At 36.5% G+C, this 18,383-nt stretch overlaps 1 protein-coding gene across 1 annotated transcript in view; it reads right to left on the reverse strand.

The window, feature by feature from the left end:
* LOC117335883 (C-C chemokine receptor type 4-like) overlaps window positions 1–18,383 on the reverse strand; it is a 43,118-nt gene that overhangs the window by 3,585 nt on the left and 21,150 nt on the right. Inside the window, exon 2 of the mRNA XM_033896139.1 lies at window positions 562–702. Within this exon, the coding sequence (XP_033752030.1) occupies window positions 562–702 (141 nt within the window). The remainder of the gene's footprint in view (window positions 1–561; window positions 703–18,383) is intronic.

Below are 18,383 nucleotides of genomic sequence, written 5' to 3' on the forward strand. Positions count from 1 at the left end.
GCATTGTGTTAGTTACGTTGTTTAAGATACATTGTGTTCGTTACATTGTTTAGCGTACATTGTGTTCGTTACATTGTTTAAGGTACATTGTTTAAGATACATTATTTTAGTTACACTGTTTAAGGTACATTGTTTAAGGTACATTGTGTTAGTAGCATTGTTTAAGGTACATTGTTTAAGATACATTATTTTAGTTACACTGTTTAAGGTACATTGTTTAAGGTACATTGTGTTAGTAGCATTGTTTAAGGTACATTGTTTAAGATACATTATTTTAGTTACACTGTTTAAGGTACATTGTTTAACGTACATTGTTTAAGTTAAATTGTTTAACGTACATTGTGTTAGTTACATTGTTTAGCGTACATTGTTTAGGATACATTGAGTTTTTCTGAATAAGCTGTGCATACATCATAATGTAATAATCAATGTTGATTTATTTTCTTTCAAACTATGTTGATTTCTTTTATAGATGTTTCTAAGATTTCCTATTAAGATAAATTCTTCTCGACTATATAAAGGACCAGACATATAGCTAGAATGATATAATGTACAACTAACCAGGAATGGTGCGTAACAGATACAATATACAGCTGACACAACTTTGGTGACATTAGCGAAAGCCGTCCGCTTCGTCTGGATATTAGATGTATCTGTCCTCGTGTGTGTTGGTTCAGGCCGCACAACATTGACACGACGTAGCTGGGGAAATAAATAAATTATGTTTATCAATAAACATCAGTGTACGGTAGACTTATCAAAACAAGAAAAACATCAAAAGAATGTATCTGCATGAAATGAAAAGAGGAGCGGAGCCAGACAATCTGAATGTATATAATATTGTTCTTAAAATCAATAAAAATAGCACAATGTGAAGAAAAGGCAAATTTACACGGTGGTCATTGAAAGAAATGAAAAAAGACAAAGTACTCAAAACCGTTTTTCTTGACTGCTTCATACACAACAGCCAAAATATCACAAAAAAATACACAACAGTCAAAGTATCACAAAAAAAGAACTGGGATAATTAAATCATCAAAATACACCTAACGTTGTGTACATCGGACTGCCAATGTATTACCGTTCCTTGTCTAGACGGCATGTCATCAATATATCAGAACGTTATATGGTAGAATTGTGATTCGTTTAATAATTAAACACTCTTAATGATACACGCCATCAGGTTAATAAATGGTCAAGCTAGTTTCTAAAGGTGAAATTAATTAGCTGGATTCTCTCTAATGCAAACAACAAATCCAGAGGAAGCCAATACAATTTAGTTCGAACACAGTAAACATCTACTCTGTTGAGCTGTCATAATGTCTTCACTTTGTAATTAACTATTGCAATAGCATTGTACATGATTGCATACCATTTGAGGGATTTGACATTACACAGGGTATATAATAAAAAACCGAGGGTTGTCATTTTTTTTACCGAATTTCAATCCCAAAAACGTCTGAAAATATGCTATACACATTAGGGAAGGTCCAAATACACGTAGACTGTAACAAATTCTCAGGTTCCTGTGGTTTTACGGTCTCCTAGGCAGGACTAGATCCCCGGGGAAAGCATAGGTGGATATCCTATCACTGCCTACTTAGTGTATTGTTATTCCCTCCTCCATATGCTGAAGAATAATGACAATGTACATGCCCCCCTGGCTCATCAATGTACATCTGTACACAAATCACCATACAGTATTCGGTATATATGAACAGTTATATCATCTAAAATCCATTCAACGAGATGGTCTGTTGCTGATACTTAGTGAAAAACGGTTGTTCTCTGATGAAAAATGGTTAAACATTTCAATGTTATTTACCATAATGATATACAAAAATGGTAAACCTTTCCAATGTTATATATCACACACAAAAATGGTTTAAACCTTTCAATGTTATATATTACCCAAAATAATGGTTTAACCTTTCAAAGTTATTTATCATCTTGCAAAAATATATATCACACCCAAAAAAGTTAGTATAATACCAAAATTTGTATCACATATCATACCATTACTGCAGGAGTAGTATTCCTGGTATATTACAGTGATCAATGATTACGTATCCCACCCAAAATTATTATTAATCACACTGAAAAATGGCCGACAATGATGGCGTAGATAGGTTCCACGTTTTGTATTGGACAAGTGAGAGCTAGGGTTAACGACTATAGTCTAAAATGTATTGCTTTGTGTATTAATAAAGACAACAGTGAGTTATTATTGAAATAATGGTACAAGAACATTAACATATTTTGTCTTATGAACATATATGTATATTGTGTGGTGATATTATCATTATTTTATCTACTGTTTACTAAATCACTATGGAATCTAAATCTGTAACCACAGGTATAGCTCTCCGATAGCACTGTCAGATACCCTTAGGGAATGGTCTTTTCAAAATAGCGGGCAAAGACTACCAAATACAGTGGGTGTGCACTTTAAGCTACACTTATTTCCCGGTACCGTACGGACACACGACAGTGGTTAGAGTCCCAAAGCACTGAGCGGTAGATAGATGGTAATTTAATCTATTTTTTGTGATAAACACAGAGGTATGGGGGATTGGACACGAGGTAATCTCTAATGCTTTTACGTACAATTGCATTTTGATAAATTTCCTTTCCTTTTAACAAAGAACAGCAAAATAAAAAAAAAAATCCATTAGGTGTCCCAAGCAATGGGTTGAGGAATGCGAGACAAAATTGTTGGTGCCAATATTTTACATGATTACGCTCTGCTGTATAATTTGGCCGTTTTTAAGATTCCTACGTAACTTAAAAAATAAATGCAATGAATTTAGTAGAAACACTAGTCAACAAGTCTATGTTGTACCGCCAATATAAATAATGTAAGTAATATGTACGGTATAAAGTGGTGATTGGATCCTGTTTTCAAAACGTGTCATTGTTCTTGTCTGTTTTCTATGAAAATGTATTTTGATTAAGCGTAAATGCATAAACAGGTATGTGTACATATTTCTGATACATAGGAATCACGCCAGGTCGTCAGTGTAAAAGCTAATGACTTTAAGTGAGAATGTCATCACTGACAGAGGAGTTCCACGATAACGTAGTCTATAAAACACGTTACCATAGAGACCTCGCGACTTTACTAATGATGACAGTCAATCAGGCCCTGGACAGATATAAACCACATTAAAACACACCGATATCTTTCCAATGAGTTGTTTGAACATTAGCAGGGTATTATGTACTAGTGGGTATTAACTGATACATTAGTGACTAATGAACAGCAACAGAGGTTGCTAAGGTTACCGATCAATATATCCGTTTTTACTGTGAAGCTACTATTTTATGACAGACACTGTTTAGTATACAATATGTTTCTGTCGGGTTTAATAATCCCAGTCTATGTTCTATATTGATCGTGTATAACAAACCTTGTCATATACGTCAAAGGCATGTTTAATAGTGTCATTACCACACAAGGATGATGTGTTCCGAACGTCAAAGGCATGTTTAACAGTGTCATTACCACACAAGGATGTGTTCCGAATGTCAAAGGCATGTTTAACAGTGTCATTACCACACAATGATGTGTTCCGAGCGTCAGCTTCAGATTTGCTTAACTTACATGTCATATAGGTCATTAACGTTAGCGAAGGCATTTCCCCGAGATATCAACTGACTGTTAAGATATTACATACCTCGGGATCTTAACTGAATTGTCATTTCACATTATAGTTTCAAAAAGCGAGTCTTAGACGGTTATATTTGAGCGAGCCTTGGCGAGTGTCGTCAAATCATATTTGAAATGAAAACAAAATTAAGATAATTGTTTATCATATAACTAAACAAACATTCATTATGATATGTTTTAAGTCATAGTGTAGAGGGAATAATTAAACGGATACAATTATTTTGCTGCGCAATTTCTTGACGTAACGTTATTGTCCGTATTATGACGTCACAATCGCTTTTTGACTGCCACAGCCATTGAAAAGCGTTACAGAGTATATTAAACTAGTGCCATATGACTAGACTCTACAACACAACACTATACCACATCAGACTCTAAATGACTGACACTATCCCCAGTAATGATACCACATCAGACTCTAAATGACTGACACTATCCCCAGTAATGATACCACAGTACACTCTAAATGACTGACACTATCCCCAGTATACCACATCAGACTCTATATGACTGACACTATCCCCAGTAATGATACCACAGTACACTCTAAATGACTGACACTATCCCCAGTATACCACAGTAGACTCTAAATGACTGACACTATCCCCAGTAATGATACCACAGTAGACTCTAAATGACTGACACTATCCCCAGTAATGATACCACATCAGACTCTAAATGACTGACACTATCCCCAGTAATGATACCACATCAGACTCTAAATGACTGACACTATCCCCAGTAATGATACCACAGTAGACTCTAAATGACTGACACTATCCCCAGTATACCACATCAGACTCTAAATGACTGACACTATCCCCAGTATACCACAGTAGACTCTAAATGACTGACACTATCCCCAGTATACCACATCAGACTCTAAATGACTGACCCTATCCCCAGTATACCACATCAGACTCTAAATGACTGACACTATCCCCAGTAATGATACCACAGTAGACTCTAAATGACTGACACTATCCCCAGTATACCACATCAGACTCTAAATGACTGACACTATCCCCAGTATACCACATCAGACTCTAAATGACTGACACTATCCCCAGTATACCACATCAGACTCTAAATGACTGACACTATCCCCAGTGTACCACAACAGACTCTAAATGACTGACACTATCCCCAGTATACCACATCAGACTCTAAATGACTGACACTATCCCCAGTAATGATACCACAGTAGACTCTAAATGACTGACACTATCCCCATTAATGATACCGCAGTAGACTCTAAATGACGGACACTATCCCCAGTAATGATACCACAGTAGACTCTAAATGACGGACACTATCCCCAGTAATGATACCGCAGTAGACTCTAAATGACGGACACTATCCCCAGTAATGATACCACATCAGACTCTAAATGACTGACACTATCCCCATTAATGATACCGCAGTAGACTCTAAATGACGGACACTATCCCCAGTAATGATACCACATCAGACTCTAAATGACTCACACTATCCCCAGTAATGATACCACATCAGACTCTAAATGACTGACACTATCCCCAGTAATGATACCACAGTAGACTATAAATGACTGACACTATCCCCAGTAATGATACCACATCAGACTCTAAATGACTGACACTATCCCCAGTAATGATACCACAGTAGACTCTAAATGACTGACACTATCCCCAGTAATGATACCACAGTAGACTCTAAATGACTGACACTATCCCCAGTATACCACAGTAGACTCTAAATGACTGACACTATCCCCAGTATACCACAGTAGACTCTAAATGACTGACACTATCCCCAGTATACCACAGTAGACTCTAAATGACTGACACTATCCCCAGTATACCACAGTAGACTCTAAATGACTGACACTATCCCCAGTAATGATACCACAGTAGACGCTAAATGACTGACACTATCCCCAGCAATGATACCACATCAGACTCTAAATGACTGACACTATCCCCAGCAATGATACCACAGTAGACTCTAAATGACTGACACTATCCCCAGTAATGATACCACATCAGACTCTAAATGACTGACACTATCCCCAGTAATGATACCACAGTAGACTCTAAATGACTGACACTATCCCCAGTAATGATACCACAGTAGACTCTACATGACTAACACTATCCCCAGTAATGATACCACAGTAGACTCTACATGACTAACACTATCCCCAGTATACCACAGTTGACTCTAAATGACTGACACTATCCCCAGTATACCACAGTTGACTCTAAATGACTGACACTATCCCCAGTAATGATACCACATCAGACTCTAAATGACTGACACTATCCCCAGTATACCACAGTAGACTCTAAATGACTGACACTATCCCCAGTAATAATACCACATCAGACTCTAAATGACTGACACTATCCCCAGTATACCACAGTTGACTCTAAATGACTGACACTATCCCCAGTAATGATACCACATCAGACTTTAAATGACTGACACTATCCCCAGTATACCACAGTAGACTCTAAATGACTGACACTATCCCCAGTAATAATACCACATCAGACTCTAAATGACTGACACTATCCCCAGTATACCACAGTAGACTCTAAATGACTGACACTATCCCCAGTAATGATACCACAGTAGACTCTAAATGACTGACGCTATCCCCAGTAATGATACCACAATAGACTCTAAATGACTGACACTATCCCCAGTAATGATACCACAATAGACTCTAAATGACTGACACTATCCCCAGTAATGATACCACATCAGACTATAAATGACTGACACTATCCCCAGTAATGATACCACAGTAGACTCTAAATGACTGACACTATCACCAGTAATGATACCACATCAGACTATAAATGACTGACACTATCCCCAGTAATGATACCACAGTAGACTCTAAATGACTGACACTATCCCCAGTAATGATACCATATCAGACTCTAAATGACTGACACTATCCCCATGTAATGATACCACAGTAGACTCTAAATGACTGACACTATCCCCAGTAATGATACCACAGTAGACTCTAAATGACTGACACTATCCCCAGTAATGATACCACATCAGACTCTAAATGACTGACACTATCCCCAGTATACCACAGTAGACTCTAAATGACTGACACTATCCCCAGTATACCACAGTAGACTCTAAATGACTGACACTATCCCCAGTAATGATACCACATCAGACTCTAAATGACTGACACTATCCCCAGTAATGATACCACAGTAGACTCTAAATGACTGACACTATCCCCAGTATACCACAGTAGACTCTAAATGACTGACACTATCCCCAGTAATGATACCACATCAGACTCTAAATGACTGACACTATCTCCAGTAATGATACCACAGTAGACTGTAAATGACTGACACTATCCCCAGTATACCACAGTAGACTCTAAATGACTGACACTATCCCCAGTAATGATACCACATCAGACTCTAAATGACTGACACTATCCCCAGTATACCACAGTAGACTCTAAATGACTGACACTATCCCCAGTAATGATACCACAGTAGACTCTAAATGACTGACACTATCCCCAGTATACCACAGTAGACTCTAAATGACTGACACTATCCCCAGTAATGATACCACAGTAGACTCTAAATGACTGACACTATCCCCAGTAATGATACCACAGTAGACTCTAAATGACTGACACTATCCCCAGTAATGATACCACAGTAGACTCTAAATGACTGACACTATCCCCAGTAATGATACCACATCAGACTCTAAATGACTGACACTATCCCCAGTATACCACAGTAGACTCTAAATGACTGACACTATCCCCAGTAATGATACCACAGTAGACTCTAAATGACTGACACTATCCCCAGTAATGATACCACAGTAGACTCTAAATGACTGACACTATCCCCAGTAATGATACCACATCAGACTCTAAATGACTGACACTATCCCCAGTAATGATACCACAGTAGACTCTAAATGACTGACACTATCCCCAGTAATGATACCACAGTAGACTCTAAATGACTGACACTATCCCCAGTAATGATACCACATCATACTCTAAATGACTGAAACTATCCCCAGTATACCACAGTAGACTCTAAATGACTGACACTATCCCCAGTAATGATACCACAGTAGACTCTAAATGACTGACACTATCCCCAGTAATGATACCACAGTAGACTCTAAATGACTGACACTATCCCCAGTAATGATACCATATCAGACTCTAAATGACTGACACTATCCCCAGTAATGATACCACAGTAGACTCTAAATGACTGACACTATCCCCAGTAATGATACCACAGTAGACTCTAAATGACTGACACTATCCCCAGTAATGATACCACATCAGACTCTAAATGACTGACACTATCCCCAGTATACCACAGTAGACTCTAAATGACTGACACTATCCCCAGTAATGATACCACAGTAGACTCTAAATGACTGACACTATCCCCAGTAATGATACCACAGTAGACTCTAAATGACTGACACTATCCCCAGTAATGATACCATATCAGACTCTAAATGACTGACACTATCCCCAGTAATGATACCACAGTAGACTCTAAATGACTGACACTATCCCCAGTAATGATACCACAGTAGACTCTAAATGACTGACACTATCCCCAGTAATGATACCACATCAGACTCTAAATGACTGACACTATCCCCAGTATACCACAGTAGACTCTAAATGACTGACACTATCCCCAGTAATGATACCACAGTAGACTCTAAATGACTGACACTATCCCCAGTAATGATACCACATCAGACTCTAAATGACTGACACTATCCCCAGTATATCACAGTAGACTCTAAATGACTGACACTATCCCCAGTAATGATATCACAGTAGACTATAAATGACTGACACTATCCCCAGTAATGATACCACAGTAGACTCTAAATGACTGACACTATCCCCAGTATACCACAGTAGACTCTAAATGACCGACACTATCCCCAGTAATCATATCACAGTAGACTCTAAATGACTGACACTATCCCCAGTAATGATACCACATCAGACTCTAAATGACTGACACTATCCCCAGTAATGATACCACATCAGACTCTAAATGACTGACACTATCCCCAGTAATGATACCACAGTAGACTCTAAATGACTGACACTATCCCCAGTAATGATACCACAGTAGACTCTAAATGACTGACACTATCCCCAGTAATATACCACAGTAGACTCTAAATGACTGACACTATCCCCAGTAATGATACCACAGTAGACTCTAAATGACTGACACTATCCCCAGTAATGATACCACAGTAGACTCTAAATGACTGACACTATCCCCAGTAATGATACCACATCAGACTCTAAATGACTGACACTATCCCCAGTAATGATACCACAGTAGACTCTAAATGACTGACACTATCCCCAGTAATGATACCACAGTAGACTCTAAATGACTGACACTATCCCCAGTAATGATACCACAGTAGACTCTAAATGACTGACACTATCCCCAGTAATGATACCACAGTAGACTCTAAATGACTGACACTATCCCCAGTAATGATACCACATCAGACTCTAAATGACTGACACTATCCCCAGTAATGATACCACAGTAGACTCTAAATGACTGACACTATCCCCAGTAATGATACCACAGTAGACTCTAAATGACTGACACTATCCCCAGTAATGATACCACATCAGACTCTAAATGACTGACACTATCCCCAGTAATGATACCACATCATACTCTAAATGACTGACACTATCCCCAGTAATGATACCACTGTAGACTCTAAATGACTGACACTATCCCCAGTAATGATACCACAGTAGACTCTAAATGACTGACACTATCCCCAGTAATGATACCACAGTAGACTCTAAATGACTGACACTATCCCCAGTAATGATACCACATCAGACTCTAAATAACTGACACTATCCCCAGTAATGATACCACAGTAGACTCTAAATGACTGACACTATCCCCAGTAATGATACCACATCAGACTCTAAATGACTGACACTATCCCCAGTAATGATACCACATCAGACTCTAAATAACTGACACTATCCCCAGTAATGATACCACAGTAGACTCTAAATGACTGACACTATCCCCAGTAATGATACCACATCAGACTATAAATGACTGACACTATCCCCAGTAATCATACCACATCAGACTCTAAATGACTGACACTATCCCCAGTATACCACATCAGACTCTAAATGACTGACACTATCCCCAGTAATGATACCACAGTAGACTCTAAATGACTGACACTATCCCCAGTAATGATACCACATCAGACTCTAAATGACTGACACTATCCCCAGTAATGATACCACATCAGACTCTAAATGACTGACACTATCCCCAGTAATGATACCACAGTAGACTCTAAATGACTGACAATATCGAGATCGTTTGTCGTTATTGGCAGTAATCAATACATCTTGAAATGTATTGTTTTAACGCCTGTGTTCACACAATACCTCACCAGCTAATACACGTTTTTTTTAAATGTGATACAGACATCAAGCATAAAGTGTTTGATGCCCTTGCTATTCAATTTTAATGAGTATCGCTTTTCACTTTGATGGATGTAAGGGAAATTATTGACTGCTAAAAGATTCATATTTGATCATCAGCAACACCAGTGATTTTGTCTCTGAGTGCTATGGGACATAAACCAGACTTGCATGGCGTTTTTGTTCCATGCAAAAATCATTATTGTGACGTTACTGTCGGTACAGTGTGTAAAGTATATCTACGATAAGTTATTAAAGGTGACAGTAAACTGTCGGTACAGTGTGTAAAGTATATCTACGATAAGTTATTAAAGGTGACAGTAAACTGTCGGTACAGTGTGTAAAGTATATCTACGATAAGTTATTAAAGGGAGGTGACAGTAAACTGTCGGTACAGTGTGTAAAGTATATCTACGATAAGTTATTAAAGGTGACAGTAAACTGTCGGTACAGTGTGTAAAGTATATCTACGATAAGTTATTAAAGGTGACAGTAAACTGTCGGTACAGTGTGTAAAGTATATCTACGATAAGTTATTAAAGGTGACAGTAAACTGTCGGTACAGTGTGTAAAGTATATCTACGATAAGTTATTAAAGGTGACAGTAAACTGTCGGTACAGTGTGTAAAGTATATCTACGATAAGTTATTAAAGGTGACAGTAAACTGTCGGTACAGTGTGTAAAGTATATCTACGATAAGTTATTAAAGGTGACAGTAAACTGTCGGTACAGTGTGTAAAGTATATCTACGATAAGTTATTAAAGGTGACAGTAAACTGTCGGTACAGTGTGTAAAGTATATCTACGATAAGTTATTAAAGGTGACAGTAAACTGTCGGTACAGTGTGTAAAGTATATCTACGATAAGTTATTAAAGGTGACAGTAAACTGTCGGTACAGTGTGTAAAGTATATCTACGATAAGTTATTAAAGGTGACAGTAAACTGTCGGTACAGTGTGTAAAGTATATCTACGATAAGTTATTAAAGGTGACAGTAAACTGTCGGTACAGTGTGTAAAGTATATCTACGATAAGTTATTAAAGGTGACAGTAAACTGTCGGTACAGTGTGTAAAGTATATCTACGATAAGTTATTAAAGGTGACAGTAAACTGTCGGTACAGTGTGTAAAGTATATCTACGATACGTTATTAAAGGTGACAGTAAACTGTCGGTACAGTGTGTAAAGTATATCTACGATAAGTTATTAAAGGTGACAGTAAACTGTCGGTACAGTGTGTAAAGTATATCTACGATAAGTTATTAAAGGTGACAGTAAACTGTCGGTACAGTGTGTAAAGTATATCTACGATAAGTTATTAAAGGTGACAGTAAACTGTCGGTACAGTGTGTAAAGTATATCTACGATACGTTATTAAAGGTGACAGTAAACTGTCGGTACAGTGTGTAAAGTATATCTACGATAAGTTATTAAAGGTGACAGTAAACTGTCGGTACAGTGTGTAAAGTATATCTACGATAAGTTATTAAAGGTGACAGTAAACTGTCGGTACAGTGTGTAAAGTATATCTACGATAAGTTATTAAAGGTGACAGTAAACTGTCTGTACAGTGTGTAAAGTATATCTACGATAAGTTATTAAAGGATGACAGTAAACTGTCGGTACAGTGTGTAAAGTATATCTACGATAAGTTATTAAAGGTGACAGTAAACTGTCGGTACAGTGTGTAAAGTATATCTACGATAAGTTATTAAAGGTGACAGTAAACTGTCGGTACAGTGTGTAAAGTATATCTACGATAAGTTATTAAAGGTGACAGTAAACTGTCGGTACAGTGTGTAAAGTATATCTACGATAAGTTATTAAAGGGAGGTGACAGTAAACTGTCGGTACAGTGTGTAAAGTATATCTACGATAAGTTATTAAAGGTGACAGTAAACTGTCGGTACAGTGTGTAAAGTATATCTACGATAAGTTATTAAAGGGAGGAGACAGTAAACTGTCGGTACAGTGTGTAAAGTATATCTACGATAAGTTATTAAAGGTGACAGTAAACTGTCGGTACAGTGTGTAAAGTATATCTACGATAAGTTATTAAAGGGAGGAGACAGTAAACTGTCGGTACAGTGTGTAAAGTATATCTACGATAAGTTATTAAAGGTGACAGTAAACTGTCGGTACAGTGTGTAAAGTATATCTACGATAAGTTATTAAAGGTGACAGTAAACTGTCGGTACAGTGTGTAAAGTATATCTACGATAAGTTATTAAAGGTGACAGTAAACTGTCGGTACAGTGTTTAAAGTATATCTACGATAAGTTATTAAAGGTGACAGTAAACTGTCGGTACAGTGTGTAAAGTATATCTACGATAAGTTATTAAAGGTGACAGTAAACTGTCGGTACAGTGTGTAAAGTATATCTACGATAAGTTATTAAAGGTGACAGTAAACTGTCGGTACAGTGTGTAAAGTATATCTACGATAAGTTATTAAAGGTGACAGTAAACTGTCGGTACAGTGTGTAAAGTATATCTACGATACGTTATTAAAGGAGACAGTAAACTGTCGGTACAGTGTGTAAAGTATATCTACGATAAGTTATTAAAGGTGACAGTAAACTGTCGGTACAGTGTGTAAAGTATATCTACGATAAGTTATTAAAGGTGACAGTAAACTGTCGGTACAGTGTGTAAAGTATATCTACGATAAGTTATTAAAGGTGACAGTAAACTGTCGGTACAGTGTGTAAAGTATATCTACGATAAGTTATTAAAGGTGACAGTAAACTGTCGGTACAGTGTGTAAAGTATATCTACGATAAGTTATTAAAGGGAGGTGACAGTAAACTGTCGGTACAGTGGGTAAAGTATATCTACGATAAGTTATTAAAGGTGACAGTAAACTGTCGGTACAGTGTGTAAAGTATATCTACGATAAGTTATTAAAGGTGACAGTAAACTGTCGGTACAGTGTGTAAAGTATATCTACGATAAGTTATTAAAGGTGACAGTAAACTGTCGGTACAGTGTGTAAAGTATATCTACGATAAGTTATTAAAGGTGACTGTAAACTTTCTGTACAGTGTGTAAAGTATATCTACGATAAGTTATTAAAGGTGACAGTAAACTGTCGGTACAGTGTGTAAAGTATATCTACGATAAGTTATTAAAGGTGACAGTAAACTGTCGGTACAGTGTGTAAAGTATATCTACGATAAGTTATTAAAGGTGACAGTAAACTGTCGGTACAGTGTGTAAAGTATATCTACGATAAGTTATTAAAGGTGACAGTAAACTGTCGGTACAGTGTGTAAAGTATATCTACGATAAGTTATTAAAGGTGACAGTAAACTGTCGGTACAGTGTGTAAAGTATATCTACGATAAGTTATTAAAGGTGACAGTAAACTGTCGGTACAGTATGTAAAGTATATCTACGATAAGTTATTAAAGGGAGGAGACAGTAAACTGTCGGTACAGTGTGTAAAGTATATCTACGATAAGTTATTAAAGGTGACAGTAAACTGTCGGTACAGTGTGTAAAGTATATCTACGATAAGTTATTAAAGGTGACAGTAAACTGTCGGTACAGTGTGTAAAGTATATCTACGGTAAGTTATTAAAGGTGACAGTAAACTGTCGGTACAGTGTGTAAAGTATATCTACGATAAGTTATTAAAGGTGACAGTAAACTGTCGGTACAGTGTGTAAAGTATATCTACGATAAGTTATTAAAGGTGACAGTAAACTGTCGGTACAGTGTGTAAAGTATATCTACGATAAGTTATTAAAGGGAGGAGACAGTAAACTGTCGGTACAGTGTGTAAAGTATATCTACGATAAGTTATTAAAGGGAGGAGACAGTAAACTGTCGGTACAGTGTGTAAAGTATATCTACGATAAGTTATTAAAGGTGACAGTAAACTGTCGGTACAGTGTGTAAAGTATATCTACGATAAGTTATTAAAGGGAGGAGACAGTAAACTGTCGGTACAGTGTGTAAAGTATATCTACGATAAGTTATTAAAGGGTGACAGTAAACTGTCGGTACAGTGTGTAAAGTATATCTACGATAAGTTATTAAAGGTGACAGTAAACTGTCGGTACAGTGTGTAAAGTATATCTACGATAAGTTATTAAAGGTGACAGTAAACTGTCGGTACAGTGTGTAAAGTATATCTACGATAAGTTATTAAAGGTGACAGTAAACTGTCGGTACAGTGTGTAAAGTATATCTACGATAAGTTATTAAAGGGTGACAGTAAACTGTCGGTACAGTGTGTAAAGTATATCTACGATAAGTTATTAAAGGTGACAGTAAACTGTCGGTACAGTGTGTAAAGTATATCTACGATAAGTTATTAAAGGTGACAGTAAACTGTCGGTACAGTGTGTAAAGTATATCTACGATACGTTATTAAAGGTGACAGTAAACTGTCGGTACAGTGTGTAAAGTATATCTACGATAAGTTATTAAAGGTGACAGTAAACTGTCGGTACAGTGTGTAAAGTATATCTACGATAAGTTATTAAAGGTGACAGTAAACTGTCGGTACAGTGTGTAAAGTATATCTACGATAAGTTATTAAAGGTGACAGTAAACTGTCGGTACAGTGTGTAAAGTATATCTACGATAAGTTATTAAAGGTGACAGTAAACTGTCGGTACAGTGTGTAAAGTATATCTACGATAAGTTATTAAAGGTGACAGTAAACTGTCGGTACAGTGTGTAAAGTATATCTACGATAAGTTATTAAAGGTGACAGTAAACTGTCGGTACAGTGTGTAAAGTATATCTACGATAAGTTATTAAAGGTGACAGTAAACTGTCGGTACAGTGTGTAAAGTATATCTACGATAAGTTATTAAAGGTGACAGTAAACTGTCGGTACAGTGTGTAAAGTATATCTACGATAAGTTATTAAAGGTGACAGTAAACTGTCGGTACAGTGTGTAAAGTATATCTACGATAAGTTATTAAAGGTGACAGTAAACTGTCGGTACAGTGTGTAAAGTATATCTACGATAAGTTATTAAAGGTGACAGTAAACTGTCGGTACAGTGTGTAAAGTATATCTACGATAAGTTATTAAAGGTGACAGTAAACTGTCGGTACAGTGTGTAAAGTATATCTACGATAAGTTATTAAAGGGTGACAGTAAACTGTCGGTACAGTGTGTAAAGTATATCTACGATAAGTTATTAAAGGTGACAGTAAACTGTCGGTACAGTGTGTAAAGTATATCTACGATAAGTTATTAAAGGTGACAGTAAACTGTCGGTACAGTGTGTAAAGTATATATACGATAAGTTATTAAAGGTGACAGTAAACTGTCGGTACAGTGTGTAAAGTATATCTACGATAAGTTATTAAAGGTGACAGTAAACTGTCGGTACAGTGTGTAAAGTATATCTACGATAAGTTATTAAAGGTGACAGTAAACTGTCGGTACAGTGTGTAAAGTATATCTACGATAAGTTATTAAAGGTGACAGTAAACTGTCGGTACAGTGTGTAAAGTATATCTACGATAAGTTATTAAAGGGTGACAGTAAACTGTCGGTACAGTGTGTAAAGTATATCTACGATAAGTTATTAAAGGTGACAGTAAACTGTCGGTACAGTGTGTAAAGTATATCTACGATAAGTTATTAAAGGTGACAGCAAACTGTCGGTACAGTGTGTAAAGTATATCTACGATAAGTTATTAAAGGTGACAGTAAACTGTCGGTACAGTGTGTAAAGTATATCTACGATAAGTTATTAAGGGAGGTGACAGTAAACTGTCGGTACAGTGTGTAAAGTATATCTACGATAAGTTATTAAAGGTGACAGTAAACTGTCGGTACAGTGTGTAAAGTATATCTACGATAAGTTATTAAAGGTGACAGTAAACTGTCGGTACAGTGTGTAAAGTATATCTACGATAAGTTATTAAAGGTGACAGTAAACTGTCGGTACAGTGTGTAAAGTATATCTACGATAAGTTATTAAAGGTGACAGTAAACTGTCGGTACAGTGTGTAAAGTATATCTACGATAAGTTATTAAAGGTGACAGTAAACTGTCGGTACAGTGTGTAAAGTATATCTACGATAAGTTATTAAAGGTGACAGTAAACTGTCGGTACAGTGTGTAAAGTATATCTACGATAAGTTATTAAAGGTGACAGTAAACTGTCGGTACAGTGTGTAAAGTATATCTACGATAAGTTATTAAAGGTGACAGTAAACTGTCGGTACAGTGTGTAAAGTATATCTACGATAAGTTATTAAAGGTGACAGTAAACTGTCGGTACAGTGTGTAAAGTATATCTACGATAAGTTATTAAAGGTGACAGTAAACTGTCGGTACAGTGTGTAAAGTATATCTACGATAAGTTATTAAAGGTGACAGTAAACTGTCGGTACAGTGTGTAAAGTATATCTACGATAAGTTATTAAAGGTGACAGTAAACTGTCGGTACAGTGTGTAAAGTATATCTACGATAAGTTATTAAAGGTGACAGTAAACTGTCGGTACAGTGTGTAAAGTATATCTACGATAAGTTATTAAAGGTGACAGTAAACTGTCGGTACAGTGTGTAAAGTATATCTACGATAAGTTATTAAAGGTGACAGTAAACTGTCGGTACAGTGTGTAAAGTATATCTACGATAAGTTATTAAAGGTGACAGTAAACTGTCGGTACAGTGTGTAAAGTATATCTACGATAAGTTATTAAAGGTGACAGTAAACTGTCGGTACAGTGTGTAAAGTATATCTACGATAAGTTATTAAAGGTGACAGTAAACTGTCGGTACAGTGTGTAAAGTATATCTACGATAAGTTATTAAAGGTGACAGTAAACTGTCGGTACAGTGTGTAAAGTATATCTACGATAAGTTATTAAAGGTGACAGTAAACTGTCGGTACAGTGTGTAAAGTATATCTACGATAAGTTATTAAAGGTGACAGTAAACTGTCGGTACAGTGTGTAAAGTATATCTACGATAAGTTATTAAAGGTGACAGTAAACTGTCGGTACAGTGTGTAAAGTATATCTACGATAAGTTATTAAAGGTGACAGTAAACTGTCGGTACAGTGTGTAAAGTATATCTACGATAAGTTATTAAAGGTGACAGTAAACTGTCGGTACAGTGTGTAAAGTATATCTACGATAAGTTATTAAAGGTGACAGTAAACTGTCGGTACAGTGTGTAAAGTATATCTACGATAAGTTATTAAAGGTGACAGTAAACTGTCGGTACAGTGTGTAAAGTATATCTACGATAAGTTATTAAAGGTGACAGTAAACTGTCGGTACAGTGTGTAAAGTATATCTACGATAAGTTATTAAAGGGTGACAGTAAACTGTCGGTACAGTGTGTAAAGTATATCTACGATAAGTTATTAAAGGTGACAGTAAACTGTCGGTACAGTGTGTAAAGTATATCTACGATAAGTTATTAAAGGTGACAGTAAACTGTCGGTACAGTGTGTAAAGTATATCTACGATAAGTTATTAAAGGTGACAGTAAACTGTCGGTACAGTGTGTAAAGTATATCTACGATAAGTTATTAAAGGGTGACAGTAAACTGTCGGTACAGTGTGTAAAGTATATCTACGATAAGTTATTAAAGGTGACAGTAAACTGTCGGTACAGTGTGTAAAGTATATCTACGATAAGTTATTAAAGGTGACAGTAAACTGTCGGTACAGTGTGTAAAGTATATCTACGATAAGTTATTAAAGGTGACAGTAAACTGTCGGTACAGTGTGTAAAGTATATCTACGATAAGTTATTAAAGGTGACAGTAAACTGTCGGTACAGTGTGTAAAGTATATCTACGATAAGTTATTAAAGGTGACAGTAAACTGTCGGTACAGTGTGTAAAGTATATCTACGATAAGTTATTAAAGGTGACAGTAAACTGTCGGTACAGTGTGTAAAGTATATCTACGATAAGTTATTAAAGGTGACAGTAAACTGTCGGTACAGTGTGTAAAGTATATCTACGATAAGTTATTAAGGGTGACAGTAAACTGTCGGTACAGTGTGTAAAGTATATCTACGATAAGTTATTAAAGGTGACAGTAAACTGTCGGTACAGTGTGTAAAGTATATCTACGATAAGTTATTAAAGGTGACAGTAAACTGTCGGTACAGTGTGTAAAGTATATCTACGATAAGTTATTAAAGGTGACAGTAAACTGTCGGTACAGTGTGTAAAGTATATCTA

This window comes from Pecten maximus, chromosome 10 (genome assembly GCF_902652985.1).
Source record: "Pecten maximus chromosome 10, xPecMax1.1, whole genome shotgun sequence".
In the NCBI taxonomy this organism is placed as follows: Eukaryota; Metazoa; Mollusca; class Bivalvia; order Pectinida; family Pectinidae; genus Pecten; species Pecten maximus.